Source organism: Hemiscyllium ocellatum, chromosome 26 (assembly GCF_020745735.1).
Source record: "Hemiscyllium ocellatum isolate sHemOce1 chromosome 26, sHemOce1.pat.X.cur, whole genome shotgun sequence".
NCBI classification, from domain to species: domain Eukaryota; kingdom Metazoa; phylum Chordata; class Chondrichthyes; order Orectolobiformes; family Hemiscylliidae; genus Hemiscyllium; species Hemiscyllium ocellatum.
The window spans coordinates 7,866,098-7,884,820 of NC_083426.1; the positions used below are offsets into that span (position 1 = coordinate 7,866,098).

General features: G+C 42.7%; 1 protein-coding gene across 1 annotated transcript in view; it reads left to right on the top strand.

The window, feature by feature from the left end:
- The window catches only part of nuak2 (NUAK family, SNF1-like kinase, 2), a 42,426-nt gene extending 25,255 nt beyond the window's left edge, over nucleotides 1-17,171 (top strand). Inside the window, exons 4-7 of the mRNA XM_060845312.1 lie at nucleotides 4,948-5,013; nucleotides 10,114-10,233; nucleotides 11,255-11,387; nucleotides 13,309-17,171. Coding sequence (XP_060701295.1) covers nucleotides 4,948-5,013; nucleotides 10,114-10,233; nucleotides 11,255-11,387; nucleotides 13,309-14,414 — 1,425 coding nt within the window. The 3' untranslated portion in view covers nucleotides 14,415-17,171. The remainder of the gene's footprint in view (nucleotides 1-4,947; nucleotides 5,014-10,113; nucleotides 10,234-11,254; nucleotides 11,388-13,308) is intronic.
- The last annotated feature ends 1,552 nt before the right edge of the window (nucleotides 17,172-18,723 follow it).

Genomic DNA, 18,723 nt, shown 5'->3' on the forward strand with positions numbered 1-18,723 from the left:
AACTCTTACATTGACACTCCGTCTGTCTCGCATTCTTTCAATCTTTTTATCGGTCTCACTCTTGCTCTCACTCTTCCCCACCCACCCCACACACTTCATGTCAGTTCTAGTGAAGAGTCATCGGACTCCATGTTAGCTCGCTCTCGCTCTCTCTCTGTGGATGCTGCCTGACCCGCTGTGATCTCCAGCATTTGTTGGTTTCAGTACAAATCCCAATATCCGCAGTAATTTGCTCTGACCTTTTCAGTGAGGGAGGTGGTTAAACCCGTCCTGGAGGATATGCACAAGCTGGTGTCTGGTGAGTCAGGATTTGGTGTGTTTATGAAGTCCCAGGAAGTCCAATAGCTTGTGAATACTCTCCGTTCAGACTTGCTCTGGTGAGAGACCATATGGGAAGGTGCTCCAGCACCTGGTGAATACTCAGCCCCCAGTGCCAATCAGACAATAGAGAAAGTGAAATAATCAAAAGTAAAGCCCTCCCAAGTGGCACACATTGTATTTTAATGAGGGCTGATGGGAGCCAGATGTGTTTTTAAACAATTATCTTAGGTGTAACCAAATTCTTCGCATATAAAGTCACAGGTTTGAATGATGTTATTTTGTCTAAAATAGAACGGGTGCATTGGGTGTGCTGGCAAGTGTGACATATGGACCAAAATGAATTTCCTGTTTTTGGCAATTACGGCTGGCTGATTTTGATGACGTAATAATAATGTGTTCTGTCGTGGGTTTGGGGGAAGTATGAATGTGAGGATTGAGAATGGGGAAAGGGTGTTTGACATTTCTAGAAACGGAATTCCCCTTCGTGCTAAGGTCCTTGTGTCATCAAAGTGATGTCCTTTTCAATTAAACAAACAAAAAAGCTGGGCAAACCGCAAGGTGTTTTCTTCCTTTTCAATGTTTGTGTTTCCTTTTTTCATCCTTTGTAATCTAACCCTCGTGCTTTCGAGAATAACTAGACCAACAAGAATGCAGTCAACTTCATTATCACATTGAATCTAAAGTTGAGGAATGTGTGGGAGAGTTTTTTTTTGTGTTGCTTCTAATGAAACCTGAGCTGGCAATATTGGAGATTAAGGAGCATTTTTACTGTAATTAAAAAACATTTACAGTTTCTCTTTCCTCTCTTCTCCACTCACACTCCTGTATCGGGTGTGGTCCAACCCAAACCCAGCAAATTTCCTTTGTGTGATCCAGACTGTAATATCATCAAGAACTCTGACAGCTCAATAGTATAATGTCGGAGGCTCCACCCAGTCATGTCTTTTCCTGTAAATGTGACTGATGATCCGAGACAGAATCCCTTGACTGATTTCACTCCCATGCACTCCAACCCCTCTCTCCCCTTATTCAGGTTAGACTGATGAATAAGTAAGACTCGTATTCCCTATTACTGCAGGAGGTTGTGTGGGATAATCATATGGAGTTGCTTAAAATTGTAAAAGCTTGAGAGGAGGTTGATACTGAGAAAGTACTTCCCCTGCTGTGAGAGTAAAGAACAAAAGAGCATAATTTTAAAAGGAGAGCTGTGTAGGAAGAAAATCAGGAAGTACTTGTTTGACACAGTTCTGCTGGAATGATTGTTGAGGCTGGGTTTAGTTAGCGTTTTCCAGACTCTGAATACCTCCCTCCACCAGCACATAGGCAGCTATGTGCAATATCTACACAACGTACCGAGGTGACATTCCTTTGACAGTACCTTCCAAACCCATGACCTCGACGTAGAAGGTCAGCAGGTATGTGCAAACATCTCCAACTGCAGGTTCCCCTCCACGTCACATGCTCTCCTGACTTGGAAATCTAATCACTCTTCATTCACTGTCTCAGACTCCCTTTACAATGATGCTGCTAGTGTCCCAGAGACTGCAACAGTACAAGAGGATGACACACCACCACCTTTTATGGGACAGTTAGGTTTGGACTCTAAATACTGGCCCAGTCAGACCCACGCACTTCCTAACATTCAATAGGAAAAGACTTGAAAGCTGAAGTAGGCCATTTGGCCCACCAAGTCTGCTCTTCCATCTGATGAGATCATTCATCCTTCAGCTGAAAATGTGTTGCTGGTCAAAGCACAGCAGGCCAGGCAGCATCTCAGGAATAGAGAATTCGACATTTCGAGCATAAGCCCTTCATCAGGGCTTATTCATCCTTTACTCCACTTTCCTGCCTTATCCCTATAACCCTTGATTCCCTTACTGTTTAAAAATCTGTCTCTCTCAGCCTTGAATATACTACTCTACCAGCCTCGACAGCCCTCTGCAGTAAAGAATTCCACAGATTCACCAGCCTCTGAGAGAAGAAATGGATTGTCATCGCTATCTTAGTTGGACAATCCCTTACTTTGAGAAAATGCCGCATTCATCCTGTGAATGAATCTAAAGAGAAAGAAATTGCCGAGTTGAGGTGCCTGGAAGTGATTGTGGGTAAATGTACTTTGATACAGAGCAGTCGCTAATTACATGGCTGAAGAAACTTGGGGCCAAATGGCTGCTTCCTTTTATTGTGGTCTTCACAGAGACTGGAAGCACACACATTGTGTGAGCACCAACAAATGTTGCCCTGTGTTTTTGGGCTCTTCCACTATTACCAGGCACTCTTCTGGACATCATCAAGCTAAAAGACCATCTACCAAACTCCCCTTTAGCTAATCCCAGTCCCAGCATGTTCTGTCCTCACCTGAAAACATTGTTTTTAGGACAATGTGTTTGTGATAGTTTCTCTTGAAAGGAAAGCAGGTCGCAAGACTTGAATTTCCCGTTTCTTTTATTTTCTTTTCCCCCTCCCAATAATCCAGTATGGGCTAGAACAAGTTCCTCTTGTGTTTTCATAACATTTGGCGACATGCAAGAATCGTTTCCAACCACCTGGGTCTTTTTAAAACAAAAAAAGTTAAAACAGATGTCGGCAACCCAACGTGACCAGCTCAAAATAGATGTTGTTCCCTATTAGTAATAATTCTGTTATTCTGGCCCCCTTTCTCATAATGTTGTACAGGTTCATTTTTAGAAGCGCTCTGAGGGTTGTTGGGGTGGGATGGGGTGAGTTTGAGGAGGGGGAGGGGTGGCTTGTCTTACTCTTTGGATGGCGGTTGGTTGGTCCCCAGGTACCTCTGAGGCAACCTGCTGGTGCAGAGCAAGCAAGAGAGAATTAGTCTGCGTGCTGTGTGTCTTGGCATTGTGCCACTTTGCGTTAGGGCAATACAAGTCATGTACAGGGATCAGACGAAGCCTGTTTCCAATCCAGCCTAATTTACAAGCCCTGTGTTCACTGCAGGTGGAGAAAGACAGTGGGGGTGGTGGGAAGATAGGGGAAAGGCATGCCAGAGGTGAAAGGTCATTCTGCTTTGCCTCCCACACCACCTCCACACAAAGGACTTGACTCGTTTTCCAGTTCTCTTCAGACAAGACTCGAGGGGAACGAAACCTTTTAAGGCTTTTCTTCAAACACTCTTTCATTCGAGGGGCACGTAGAAACTTAATGGACAATTATTTGGAATGTGGGGCCTGGATTCAAAACCCACAATGAACACTCAACCTCAAAAGAAAAAAAAGCCACCAATTTAGCTAAAAACAACATCCTGTCTTATTTTCTGTCTGTCGGGCAGGAGGACTCAATAGTCCAGTGTATGATAGCATTGCTTGGCATTGCAGGATACATGGACTCCTGAATATCATTCCCCTGTTATTGCTATCTCAGTTGGTGGAGGGTAAGATGGGTTCTGCAGTTATCTTCACAGCCCTGGGGTTAAGAAAGGAAAATAAGACTCGTTTCCTAACCCAGTGAAAACTCCCTGACACATTAGACCTACATGTGCAGATCAATTTTATAAGCGGGTTTCTGTTAGCTGTCCTTGGTCAGATTTGCTTCCTGGAGGATTCAACATGTGATTGCCCATGAAATATCCTTTTATCTTTGACAGTTATTTCATCAGAAGGATAGATATAATTGTGTTGGAGGTGGAATAGTTAATGTTTACTAGGCTCCTGGAATGACGGCGTTGTCCATTGATGAGAAGCATAACAAACTGGGGTTTGTAATCTGTGGAATTTGTAAGAATGAAAATGATCACATTGATTCTGAAGGGTCCTGACACCAGGCGAGACAGATTGTTAGCCCCTGTGTAGGGAATCCAGAACACCCAGCATAGTTTCTGGTATAAATGACAAAAAAAAATTTCCAATGACGGTTGTTAATAAGCAAAATATATTTCAAAAAAGTGGAAACAAAGTCCCCCTGTGATTTTTCTTCCTTCGTCTGAGAGATTAATTTCTTGAGACTTCAAATCCGCTTCTGTAAGATTGGGCATGTCTAGGGTGGGTGGATTTGTGTGTGGCATTGTTTGAATTTTCATATCACCTTCTGACACTGCTAGCGTGGTATCTGGAATTATTTGGACATGATTGGGTTGGGACAGTGCTGTTCAGAACTGTAGGCCAGCATGAGGTAGCAAACACCTTCAGGAGAAATGGGAATAAAAGCTAGAGGTTTGCAAACGAACTGGGTGCATTGACTGTAGAACACCGAAACAACTTTTCACGTTACACCAGACCAATACTCTAACTTCCTCTGACAAGCATGTGGGGGCTGTCTTCTCTACATATCTGCTAGTTCACATCCTGAACTGTTGGAGTTTCATGCTTCCCTGTTCTGGTTAAACCACCTGCCAGACAAAGATACACTGAGCTCTCCAGAGATGCAATCAAGAAATGCAAAACAACTGGATTACACAGTAATTTTTGTCTCTGTGGGAGCTTGGGCCCAGCACCACTCTCTACACAGAGGGAGGAACAAGGAAACTCCAAATTCCTGTGCTTCTGCTGGCTAAATCTTTCTCAGGTATGCAGTAAAGCCAAGATGGATTGAGAAATGTGTATGACTGTCTCTTCACACCGTCTGGAGCTAAGCTAAGAATTTATGGTCTTGGTTTGGTTTCTTCTTTTCCAGAACGGGATTGTGCACCGGGACCTGAAACTGGAGAACATCCTGCTGGATGCCGCCAGGAATGTCAAGGTAAGGAGTGACACTTTGCCGAAGTTTTGTTGCGGGAACAGTTTCTCAGTTAAAGGGTTGGAGTGACCCTTGATTTACTGGATTGACATTTTTCTTTTTGCAGCTCCCTCTGTATTTGTCCCTCCTCACTCCCACAGCCCTCTGAGATCTCTGTGCTACTCCAGATTTAGCCTCCTCTAAGTCATCAAAAGTGTCGATGCTCGTGATTTTCAGCAATGGCTTCAGCTGCTGAGAGCCTTAAACTGCAAAATTCCTCACTAAACCCCTCCACCATGTTCTCCCGTTTTTAAGCTGTTTTTGCTTTGCTAAGGAAGCCATTGGCCATCAGCTATAATGTCTCCTCATATGGCTGAGTGTGAAAATTTGTTGGATAACATTTCAATGATACAACTTGGGAAGCTTTATTATATTAAAAGTCTTCTATAAATATAAAATGGTGACTGTGCACATAGGAGAACTAGCCTCTGAATTATAGAGGGTATTATCTCCCTGATTTTGTGATTACTCAGGGAGACTCTGAAACAAAGTGCCCTTGTCTAGAAAATTATTCACATTTTGGTTCTGCCTCTACATTCGTACTGTGCTCTGCAGTTCAATAATTCCTACCTCCTTGACTGCCACAGACTAAATTGATTAAAATAGTAAGTGCAGCCTCTCTGTTCACTTGCAAACTAATAAATGGGCTTGTTTTGCGATGGGTTCTATAAAAGGTCACTGTAACAAACGCACATTGTCACCTAGCAACTACTACAAACATTTCCAACCCTAACTATCTCAATGAGAGCCATTCAGTCTCAGTCCATTTTTATTGCTTTTTCTGCAGTTCCAATGAGAGTCTCAGTTCTCTCTTTCCCCAGCCTCCAAAACCACTAAATCACCCCAAATGGAAATCACCCACTATGGAGTACCTACCCATGATCTGTGCCCAGGGTGTATTTAAACCAAAGTCATAGCTGTCTGTGTCATAGCTACCTGTTGTTTTGGACAATCGGAAATCTGCTCTGTTGTTCTAATGTTTCAGTTCACATCGCAATCATTCATTTGAACTTGGTATTTCCCTCCCCTTTCTCCTTTTACATAGATTTTGCAGCACAGAATCTAGCTATTTGGTCCATGCCGAGCAATTCTGCTACATCTAACTCTATCTGCAAGTATTTATCTTCCTTTCTTCCTGAACTGGATTAAATGATCACTGTTGATATTCAATAACATTACCATCACTGAATCCTCCAAAATTAATGATCGCCAGAAACTGAACTGGACCAGGCATGTCAATACTTTGGCTACAAGAGCAGATCAGAGGATTGGAATCCTACATTGAGAAATCCGTCTCTTGAATTCCCAAAGCTTATCCATCATCCCCAAGGTACAGGTGGAGAGTGGTGGAATATTCCCCACTGGCCTGAATAAGCAAAGGTTCAACCTGTTTGACATAATCCAGAACAAAACAGCTAACTTGATTGCCAACACAAGCATTCATTCCCTTCACTATCTGCGCAGAAGTGTGCACCATCGACAAGATAGAAAATTGAACAGTACAGCACAAAACAGGCCCTTCAGCCCGCGATGTTGTGCTGACCACTAATCCTCATGTACACACCCTCAAATTTCTGTAACCATATGCATGTCCAGCAGTCTCTTAAATGTCCCCAATGACCTTGCTTCCACAACTGCTGCTGGCAACGCATTCCATGCTCTCTCAACTCTCTGTGTAAAGAACCCGCCTCTGACATCCCCTCTATACTTTCCTCCAACCAGCTTAAAACTATGACCCCTCGAGTTAGTCATTTCTGCCCTGGAAAATAGCCTCTGGCTATCAACTCTATTTATGCCTCTCATTATCTTGTATACCTTAATTAGGTCCCCTCTCCTCCTCCTTTTCTTCAATGAAAAAAGTCTGAGCTCAGTCAGCCTCTCCTCATAAGATAAGCCCTCCAGTCCAGGCAGCATCCTGATAAACCTCCTCTGAACCCTCTCCAAAGCATCAACATTTTTCCTATAATAGGGTGACGAGAACTGGACGCAGTAGTCCAAGTGCGGTCTAACCAAAGTTTTATAGAGCTGCAACAACATCTCAAGGCTTTTAAACTCAATCCCCCTGTTGTACTGCAGAAATTCACCAGGTCTCCTTAAGCAGCACCTCCCAAACCAATAACTACCCCCATCTAAAAGGGCAAGGAACATCATCTGTAAGGTCCCTTCCAAGCCACCCACCATCCTAACTTGGTAATATATCACTGTTTCTTCACTGTCACTGAGTCAAAATCTGAATTCCCTCCCCTGCAGCAAATGGACTTCATTAGTTCCAAAAGGCAACTTACCAGCACCACCATCACTACAAGGACAATTAAGAAAGGGCAATAAATGTTGTCCTAGCCAGCATTCATTCCCTGAATGAATTGTATTTTTTTGCAAACACTTCTCTGTAAAGAATATTTCAGGTGTAGTGACCCTTCTTGAGAGCAAGAAAAGGAAAGATTCTTTTTCTGTTATGAAGAAAGGTCACTGGACCTGAAATGTTCACTCTGATTTCTCTTCACAGTTGCTGGCAGACTTGCTGAATGTTTCCAGCAATTTCAGATTTTGTTTCTGATCTCCATAATCTGCAGTGCTTTGATTTTTTTTGGACTTGTGATAAATCATTGGAAGGAAAATCTGGGGGAAAGATCAAGTAATTGGGATGAACTGGATCATTGAGATGTTGTGAACTTGGATGGACAAACTGGTTTCTTCTGAATTGTGCCAGTCTATAATTCTCAGAGAAAGAGCTCTGTGACCATTAATGGACATTTTAAGGTCAAAATGAAGCCAATCGGAGAATAACAAAGGAATGTTAAAGAGCATTAACTAGTTCAAATTCACAAAATTCCAATCCACAGATGTTTTTTCAGTGGATTTCCATAACAATTAAATCTAGTTGAAAATCTGTAAGTTCTGTCATCGATCAACTGTTTGCGACAGTTTGGTCTAATTTTAGTTGTGAATCTTTCAACTTCTCTTCTTCAGAGCACTGAATACTTAGTTACTGAGTATACTCAAAGCAGAGGAGGGCCGATTGTTGTGGTTTTAAGTAATTGGGGCTCATGGGGAAAATGTGAGTGTTGAGGTAGAAGATCAGCCAAGAACTCATGGAATATTAGAGTAGTTTTGATGGGCCAAATGATCGACTTCAGCTCTACCCCTTCTTTCTTAATTTTGGAATTTGGTATTTAATCTGACAGCACACCATGCAGTTGTTTCAGCTTTCCCCCCCACCCCCCACCTTGTTTTCTTCTGAAGGTATTGAATGTGGTTTCACAAGTATTTCCATCTCTTTGTCAAGCCTCTCTGTTTTGTAGTACCATGGAAATACTTGATTGTAGAAAACAGCAGAGGACAGCCTGACTCTGGCAATATTCTAACCCCCCATGTACCTAAAGGCAGGAAGCATTATATGGTCAATGGGAGCAGGGGACCCCATCTGATATCCTCCTCTTCCCCCTACAGGCACTGCAGCAAATTGCCAAAGCACTTCCCTCAAAAGACCCAACCAGCAACTGACTTGAACCCATCAAACAGGCATTTTCCTTTAATTGGGATGTGTTGTTTGCATTAGACTCTGTCCATTCTGCAGTATCTCTCTGGCCTATTTTTTGCTACAAGTCTGTTTACCTTTTGTCCTCATCTGGAGGCCAGTGACCTTTTGCTCAATACTGACCCTGACAGTCAAATTGCTAGTTAATATTTGACATGATCTTTTGAAATATATGAAATTGAAAGCATTGAGGGAGGCAAAAACGATGGCTTCAAAATGCAGACAAGCTTTGATCTAATTGAATGATGAAACAGGTTCAAGGGGCTGTATGGCTGTTTCTGTGGCTTTTCTGTCTGTTTAAATAGGCATCAGGAAGGATTTCATTGTGGGGTATATTCACAGTGCAGTGTGTGTTTAGATAGAGATGAACAATTCAGCTGACACATAAATATTAGAGTCTTTTGGGGTTTCGGCCAGCCCAAGGGCTTACTGGATAATACAGGGATCGGGTGTGTTACTGAGTTACATAACATCAGAGATTCCCAGTCTGTGCTGCCTAACTCATCTCAACTGAGCCATGAGAACTGGCCTCGCCATTGCCAAGATAGGCGAGAGAGAAAGGCAGCCAAAAGAGTGTGTGTCTGGACGTACCAAAAGTGTTTTGCCACCTGTAGTTATTGTAATGTAGGAAATGGCAGCCAATGTATGGCAGAGCAAGCTCCTGCAATGTGGTGAGAGCTGGTAATCTGTTTTTTAATGGTCTTGATTGACGGATAAACACAGGCACACTGCTGGGTAGAAAAAGCATAAATATTGGCACAGGACGCCACATGTCCTGTCCACCTATGGTGACCATGTGGATTGTGCAAGTCCCTGAGGTTGGTATACATCCCAACTGAAAGACAGCCACACCAGCTCTCGGTTTTGACACTGGAGTGCCGGCCTATATTTGCTTTGTCCTCAATACTCCTTTAGCCTTTTCAAATTGAAATTCTCTCCCTCTACTGCCATCCATTGCTTGAAAATGTTTGAGAGTGTAACTTGGCTACAGTTACTTGGTGCCCTAACTGTAGCAAGTGAATGGAGTGGAAGAGGAAGGAAATGACAGCACTCCCCTCAGACCCCTAGTTGCTGCCTCCCATCTAGAGGTCTGATTTTAAACCATTTGCAGCTGTTTTATTTTGGAAAAATATGAAGGAAAGTAGTATTTTTGGCTTGGTGCCTGAGTCTTGTATTAGAAACTAGGCCAGAGAGACCCTTTGGGAAACTGTTCAGTCCAGACCCAGATATAGCTCCTCCTCCTTACACTAACCCTGATGTATATAAAAAGTAATTACATACATACCATCTGTCAGTTCTCCTCCGCTCAATCTGATCCAAGCATGTGTAATTCGCTTAAGTAAATACGCCACAAATTGCACTGTTTGCTTGTTTCAAGTCTTTTAGCAACCCTGTGTACATGCTACGTGTCACTTACCACTCACAATGAGTTGTCATTTGTGTTTTTGATTTGCAACAGGCAAAGTTCAAACAGTAATGATGGACTTTCGTTCCCCTAAAGTTGTCTTTTAATCTTTCATTCCTAGATTGCTGATTTCGGTCTCTCCAATTTGTACCACCAAGACCGATTTTTGCAGACCTTCTGTGGCAGCCCCCTGTATGCATCACCAGAGATTGTCAATGGCCGTCCATACAGGGGCCCTGAGGTGAGTGCAGTTTCTCAGTTGCTCCCTCTGACTGGCAGAGACCTGCTCTCTGAACATATATTTTTTTTCAATGGTGTTTGCATTTGGTCCAAAGATTATGTGCTACTCGGAGCTCTGACACGTCATGTCCACCATCCTCCCCTTCTCATTTCTGTGTTCCCGTTGAGGATTTCTCTTTGAGTTGTGAAAACTGGAGGAGGCCTGAGCTTGATGGCAGTAGCAAGTGAGGTCCCAGGCTAGCAGCAAGAAGTTTATGATGGTCTCTCAAATTCAGTCGAAAATTCAGGCAAAGCTTCTTTATCTGTGGCGTTGTTAGAACGTGGAACTCTTACCACAAGGAGCATTTGAGGTGAACTGTACAACTGAAAGTAGATGAGCAGCCAAGGGAGAAAGGATTGAAGGGATATAAAGATAGGGTGAGGTGAACAAAGGTGTGAAGAGGCTCCTTTGCTTAAATACCGGCAATGGGTCAAATATTTCTCTGCTGCAACTTTGATGTGATTGTGCAGTCTTGCCTTTGGCTGGGTTTGGAATGCTGTAGATCTCTATGTATAAAAGGCAAATATAGCTGGGTAACCATCAGTATATGTTAGCTGATCACGAAATGTTAGCAAATAAACCAAGAGTCCTTGCTTAATGAGACAAAAGTTGAAAGGTGCATTTTTGTTAGCTTTAAGCGAATGTGGTAATAGTTCTCTTAATCCCACTTGGACGCAAGTGATAGTCTTCAGAAGATGGAGCTGAAATAAGATTGATGTGCCCCAACACACAAGAGTTAGGGCGTCTCTATAAGATCTATGCTGAAGATAACCACAGTGTATTGATTACACACCAAGTTGACACAAGGTGTTTAGAGAAGCTTTGAGCTTGTACTGTAGAACTGAACATACAATCTAAGTAATAGAGACAATTTATTGGTAGTATGCTGAATAAAAGGTTATCCCATATTCACTACTATTTCTGCCTTCCAGTATCCTTAAATTGATTTCCAAGGTAACATGAATTATTTTTCTTTCGGTAGGTTGACAGTTGGTCTTTGGGTGTACTACTCTACACCTTGGTTCATGGCACGATGCCTTTTGATGGGCACGATTACAGAAACCTTGTTAAACAAATCACCAACGGAGATTATCGAGAGCCTACCAAACCTTCAGGTAAAAATAAAACCTGCGTTCACGTAGCACCTTGCGCAATCTTGAGTCATCCAAAAAGTGCTTTGCAACCAATGAGGTGGTCTTAAGGATTGTTCATAATTGTTAGATGGAAACGTACTGTCGACCAATGGGAAGGGCTGGTACATCATTATAGATTAAAGCAAAATACTGCAGATGCTGGAAATCTGAAATTAAAAAATTGAAATACTGGAGAAACTCAGCAGGTCTGGCAGTATCTGCAAAGAGAGAAAAATAGTGATTGCTTCAAATCCGATATAGCACTACTTTGGAACCGAAGAAAAGTCATACTGGCCTTGAAATGTTAACTCTCTGTTTCTCTCTCCACAACGCTGCCAGACCTGCTGAGTTTCTCCAGTACGTTTTGTTTCACATCATTGGAACCTGACTTGATACCTTTAATTCATATTTCTATGAGGATATGCGATAGTGGAAAATCAGGTATACTTACTGCCCAGTTGAGACCGTTGGCTGTGCTGAAGACAGATCATCAAAGTTGCGACCCAAACATCAAATGCACTTTCCCATGGAGCCATTAACAACATACATGATAAACATGCAGTTTTACAAAGACTCACTGGCAACGACAGGAGATGTTGTTCAGCCATCACCCCTTTGCTCCTTGACCTACATTGGCTTGTGGTCCACCAGTGCCTTTGAATGTAAACATTTTGACCTCTGTATCAAATCTCACTCCATATCCCCCTGACATCAGCCCCCTGTATCTTTGTAACCACCTTCAGCCCATAAACTCAGATTTCTGTCCTCCTTCAATTCTGACACTTGTACACAGAGTCATAGAGATGTACAGCACGGAAACAGACCCTTCGGTCCAACCCGTCCATGCTGACCAGATATCCCAACCTAATGTAGTCCCACCTGCCAACACCTGGCCCATATCCCTCCAAACCCTTCCTAATCATATACCCATCCAAATGCCTCTTAAATGTTGCAATTGTACCAGCCTCCACCACTTCCTCTGGCAGCTAAAGTTAATGTGTAGTATGCACTGCAGACATTTATCAAGGCTCCTTTAAACAGCACCTTCCAAACCCACAGCCACTTTCATCTAGAAGGGCAAGGACAGCAGATAGGTGGGAATGCAACCACCTTTAAATTCTCCTCCGAGATACACACCATCTCTACTTGAAAATATATCACCATTCCTTCGGTGTTGCTGGGACAAAATCCTGAAAATCCCTCAACCTACATCATATGGACTGCAGCCGTTCAAGAAGGCAGCTCACCCCCACCTTCTCAAAGGGCAACTAGGGATTGGCAGTAAATGCTGGCCCAACCAGCAACTCCCACATCCCATGAATGAATGAATGAAAATGAAACATTCCATCATTGCAGCTGAAACCATAGCCTTTATCGAGGAAAGGTTTTGGAATTCCTCATTTTAAGGTCCTTCGTAAAACCTTTCTCTTTGACCAAGTTTTTGTCAGATGCCTCCTTTGTAAAACTAGTGAGATATATTGAGTTACTTCCTGCAAAGCACCTTGAAAATCCTGTCTCATTAAAGTGCTATATAAATGAGCATGTGTGGTGTTGCTGCTGCAAGGCAGCACGGTGGCTCAGTGGTTAGCTCTGCTACCTCACAGCGCCAAGGACCTGGTTTCAATTCCAGCCTCTGATGACTGTCTGTGTGGGTTTCCCTTTGAATTGTGGGACAAAACTGGAACAGCCAAAGGTGTACAGGTTAGGTGAATTGGCTGTACTAAATTGCCCATAATGTTAGGTACATTAGTCATGGGTAAATGTGGGGAATGGGTCTGGGTGGGTTACTCTTCAGAGAGTCAGTGTGGACTTGTTGGGCTGAAGGGCCTATTTCCACACTGTAGGGAATCTAATCTAATTAATTGGAAATGGTGGTTCATGTTTTTTTTTAACTCTGTCTCAGATGCCTGTGGGCTGATCCGTTGGCTACTGATGGTGAACCCAGACCGCCGAGCTACCATTGAAGATGTTGCTAATCACTGGTGGGTGAACTGGGGCTACAAAACCCCAGTCTGCGAGATGGAGTCAGTGAAAGACTATGAAATGCCGGTGACCATCTCTTCCGACTGGCTGCAGCGGTCATCTCGCATTGTCTTTGAAAGTGGCTCAAAGGTCCGTTGCTTCTTTAAGCAGCACAGCTCGCCGCTGGAGCGGCAGAGGTCCCTCAAGAAATCAAAGAAAGAGAATGACATCTCGCAGTCGCTGCAGGAAGGGGGAGCTCCTGAAAGCCAGAGCAAGTCACTGCTGAAGAGGCCGAAAGGAATCTTGAAGAAAAGGAACAATTACGAACATCGGTCACACAGTGCAGGCAATGTCAATCACCCTGTATCTTTGGAGGAGACTGCCTTCATTCCGAAAGACTCCAGCACGCCAGCAGTGGAAGTCAACAGCCAACAGCCCAGTGCTGTGGCCCCTGCACCAAAGAAAGGGATACTGAAGAAGCCTGCAAAAAGAGAATCTGGTTATTATTCATCACCAGAGCCAAGTGAGTCAGCAGACCTGCTAGACTATGAAAACTCCCCAGTCTTTGAGGTGGGGAGCTTTGACGCCGGTCATTCCATTGGTGATCGCTCCAAAGACACGACCAGCCGGCGCAAAGGCATCCTCAAACGCAATGGTAAGTTCTCCTCCAGCAGCACAGACTCTACAATGGGAAGTCCCACCCTGAAGAGCTTGGGCTCCTTCAACGAGTTGGCCTTTTCTGACATCAGGCTTTCATCGAATTGGAGCCACCCGTCCAGCGCGGTGAGTGAGGACAGCATCCTCTCCTCGGAATCTTTTGACCGCCTGGACCTCCCTGAGGGCCGGCAGGAGCGCAGCCAGATGCGGAGCTGTGTCTCTGCCGACGACCTGCTCCACCTGGATGGATCGGAGTCAGACTGCAGGCCGCGCCTTCGCAAGATGAAGTGCTTCACAGAGTTGGGTGACAGCAACTTCTCTCTCATGGACCTTGATCATGTGACTGAGGTCTACAAAAAGGCTGTAGCGATTTGCAATAAACTTGTCTGAGTGGCTCTGTTAAATCTGTGCCTTAATGATGGTTCATTATAAATGGTTGACGTCAAAGCCAAGTGCTGAGAGGCGGAAGATGAACAGGACAGACATATCAAGATTCCAGAATGCCTCTTCGTGAAAGAGGAAGAAGCAGAGAATGTAGGACAAATTTTGAGGGTACAGAATGTGAGAAAAGGTTGCAGAATGTAAATGGAGCCAAGACAGAGTGCAAGGAGTCACTTGTTACTTCATTAATCTAATGTTTCATCTTCAAGAATACAAGGACGTTGTGTAGTATCGAGCGAGATCCTGAATGAAAAACTCTAATGGGTGACTCAGACCTGCACTATGAACACTGAGATAAAAAAAGAAAATAGTGATGATAGTGTGAAGGAGATTAATGTGTAAAATAAGGGATAAAGGTAGGAAATAGTTGTATGTGAATAAGGAAAAGATGAGCGATCCTTTTTACCCTTCTGCCTTCCTCCCTACTCTGAGAAAATGAAAATGTACTGATGAATAGGGGGAGGCAGAGACTGGAGAACCTCTATAACTTATGATTTAACAAGAAACCGCCATTCAGATTGACCATGCCAACATTGGCTAATGAATTGCCAGCAAGTCCATTCCATGGTGCTCCAGACTGTTCAACCATTGCCTGCATCATTGGTCAAATAATGAGTACATTGTGCCCTAATGTGACACAGCCTCTGTCAAAAAGGAAGAGTGCATCTGAAAATTGGGCAGTTGCACCAGACTGAATTGAGTTTACTATTTATGTGACAAACATATATATATATTGCCTGTTAATTTATTTTGCCCCTCTGCCTCAGACTTTTTGGTTATATGTAAATAAGTGAATGCAGAAGAAGTTTAATATTATAATAGAATTTTTTTCTACTGCTCAATTAATAATGATTATGACCATAATTCTGAGTACACTCTTTAAGTTGCAATGGAGCCAACTTGATTAGAGGAAGAGAATAATGTGTATTACACTGTGGAAAGAGCTGATGCCATTATACACATCATTTGCTGTCTAAGTGCTTTGAGATTACAATCAGAAACTGAAAGTTCATTTCTTCACTATCTAAATATATCATTCTAAGATTGATTGTTGCAAATACTGCATCATTCCATATCATTCTTTAAGCAAGGTATATTTTTTATGTACTAATTCCTGATGGTGTTGCATGCCTTTCTGAATGAATGAATGAATGAATGTATTTATGAGTGGTGACAATTTTTTTTTCTGAATGAGTACTTGAATCCTATTTGGGAGTGCCCCAGACTCAGTGTAATTAGTTAAAATCCTTCATGTCCCGTGAAGGCTATGAAATGGTCTGTCCTGTAAATATTTGCGAGGTGGTGGGTTTTTACAGGAGAAACAGGCAGGCATTTGAAAATGCGCCCATTAATAAGTGGGGACAATTGGATTTTTTTTTCGCCATGTGGGCTTTAGTCAGCGTTGACCAGCACATGACTGTAGAAAGGGAATGTTGAAATCTATCAAGAATAGCTTTTATTTTGAAGGTTTGTGTAGTAGGGAAATATTGGTTTCAGATTTAATTTGCTGCTTGCATTTGTATACAGTGGGTATAATGTTATCGAACATGTTTAGTTACCAGAGAAGTGGCCAGGATGGAATTGTATTGAACCCCAAGAAATGGATTTTCTGCTTGATGGGAATTGAGTAGAAGATATAGCCTTAAGTAGACTTGGGTAGAAGAGTATAGACTGAGGATTGAAGAGAGTGAAACAAATTGAAATGATATCAACCTGAGCTGTTATTAGGAATGTAGGAAAACAAATTGGCCCCCATTCAGTTCAGTTAAGGCTGATCCATATTTTAATTCCATTTAACCAGAACCTGTCTTGATTCCATATCCTTGATACTCCTTCTGAAGCAAACCTGTTCTGAAATTTTCAATTATCTCCCATCCCAATTTTTTTTTGTTGGAGACCATTCCAGCTATCCAAATTTTGGGAAACAGTGCCCCCTAAAATCACCCCAGAAAAGCTGAGCTCAAATTCTGGAGTTATGCCCCATTGTTCTGGATAATTCCCATCAGTGGAAATCGGTTCCCTGATTCCTGCCTGTCCACTCCTCCAAATTGTCTGCTAAATATCTCCACTCAATCAGCCCTGAATCCTCCATCCAGCAATGAACACACTTGGAGGTTGTTCTTTTGTTGCTGAGCTAGCTGACCAGAGCTTGGGACAGTGGTTGAGGTTAGCTATAACTGGCTTACAAGGTTTGGAAAAGCAAGAAACTCGCAAAGTTCCCACTCGCTTTCATGGGCTATTGACTTTCCCACCCCTACAGCGACCCTTGTTAGATAGTGTGATAAGATCAGATTTGACTCCAGACTTCCAATGTTCAATGTCTACCTTCAAACTGAAAGACATGCTGTCAAATGAAAAGATGGAGAACGTTTGCGGTCATGGAGGTCCCCTGGAGGGACAGAATATGATGCCAATTACACCAATATTTCCCCACATTCTGCACAATCTGAAAGAACCAGACTAGTTTGTAGCCAGTTTCAAGAGCTGAAACTTAGGGTTAGAGCAGTCTGTGACCTTATTGCTTATCTGCTGTGGATTACATGCTTTTCACATGTGTTCCTTGAGTTACTGAGTAATTTGTATCAAACAGAATGTTCGACCGAAGAAATCTGTGATTTGTTTTGTTGTAAATTCTTAATTTATTTTTTTTCCTGTGGATATCTTTTTTAGATGGTTAAAATGCATTTGTCACACAATTAATAAAAAAACTACCTTTAAAGCTGACTGTTTAATGATTTGTCTTTTTAGTTAATCTGAAGGAAAAGGTGTTTTGGTAACCATGTCAACCTAGCTTTGAGTGTGCATATATGTATGGAAATCTATTGCAGTCACATTCTTTTGCAGTAAAGTCTCCTTCATCTCAGCAAGTGGTGGCTACTTTGGAAGTGACTGTTTCTGTTTGCTGAGCTTGAATGGTTAATGAACTGATAAAAATGTGAAATAGTGCAGCTTTTGGCTTTTACCTTGCCCCCATCGTGTTTTCTTTCCTCCCAAAACACCTAAGAATGCTGAGGAGTTGTTGATTTGAGGCTGAGAGGGTCTGATCAACAGCCTTCTGCATGTGAGAAGCAAGCAATGTAGCTGCATAGGAATGCGCCATTCGGCCAGCCGACTCTGTGCCTCCTACAATGCCTACTTAATCTCACCCTATCAGCATATCCTTCAGCTCCAATCTCCTTTGTTATCCAGGTTCTCCTTAAAGGTTATTCACACGGTAGAGATTTTCACACTCTGCTCAAAGTTCCTTCTAAATTCCCCATTAGATTTATTATTCAGTATCATCTGTATGTACACCCTTCCCAATGTTAGACTTCCTCCAGTGAAAATATTGACTTTGTCTACCCTATCAAAACCATTCATAATGTAACTGATTAGGGGAGGCAGTGGCGAGTGGTATTATCACTGGACTATTAATCCTGAAACTGGATCAGTGGTGCTGGAAGAGCACAGCAGTTCAGGCAGCATCCGAGGAGTAGTAAAATCGACGTTTTGGGCAAAAGCCCTTCATCAGAGAGCCTGAAGGGTCCAGAAACCCAGGTAATGTTCTGGGGACCCAGGTTCAAATCCCACCATAGCATTGACGACCATTGTTGATTCTGGGAGAAACCCATCTGTATTACTAACATCCTTTAGGGAAGGAAACTGCCATCTTTACCTAATCTGGCCTTTATGTAACTCCACAGCAACAGCAATGTGATTGACTCTTAACTGCCCTCTGGGCAATTAGTGATGGGCAATAAATGCTGGCCCACTGACCTAGCAAAGAAAACTGCACATTGCCCCAATTTCTTGAATTAAAAAAAATACTTGTAGGGCTTTTGTACAGAGAAGGGACCCAATTCATTCTGTTTTAACTGATATCTCTCTGATCTGATATTATTCCTATTTTTTTTTGTTGTTACACCTTACCTATTGTGTCATTAACCTTTTCTTTAATGATATGCTTAGACCCACTACCTTGCCTGCCTTAGAGCATCTTAGGCGATGGATCAGCAAAAGGTTTTTCCCAATTTGCACCGGCAAATGACTGGGAAGAAAACTGGGACTTTCAGGTTCAAGACGTCTGAACTTCCAAGTCGTCTTCAGACACAGGACACTGTGCCTCAGGAAAGAAATATTGGCCTTGAATAGGAGTGCAGCACCAGCTCATCAGAATGATACCTGGGCCATAAGGGTTAAGTTACAATGACTGCTTGATTTGACCAGGCTTGTATTGCCCTGAGTATAGAAGATTGATCTAATTAAGATGGTTAAGATG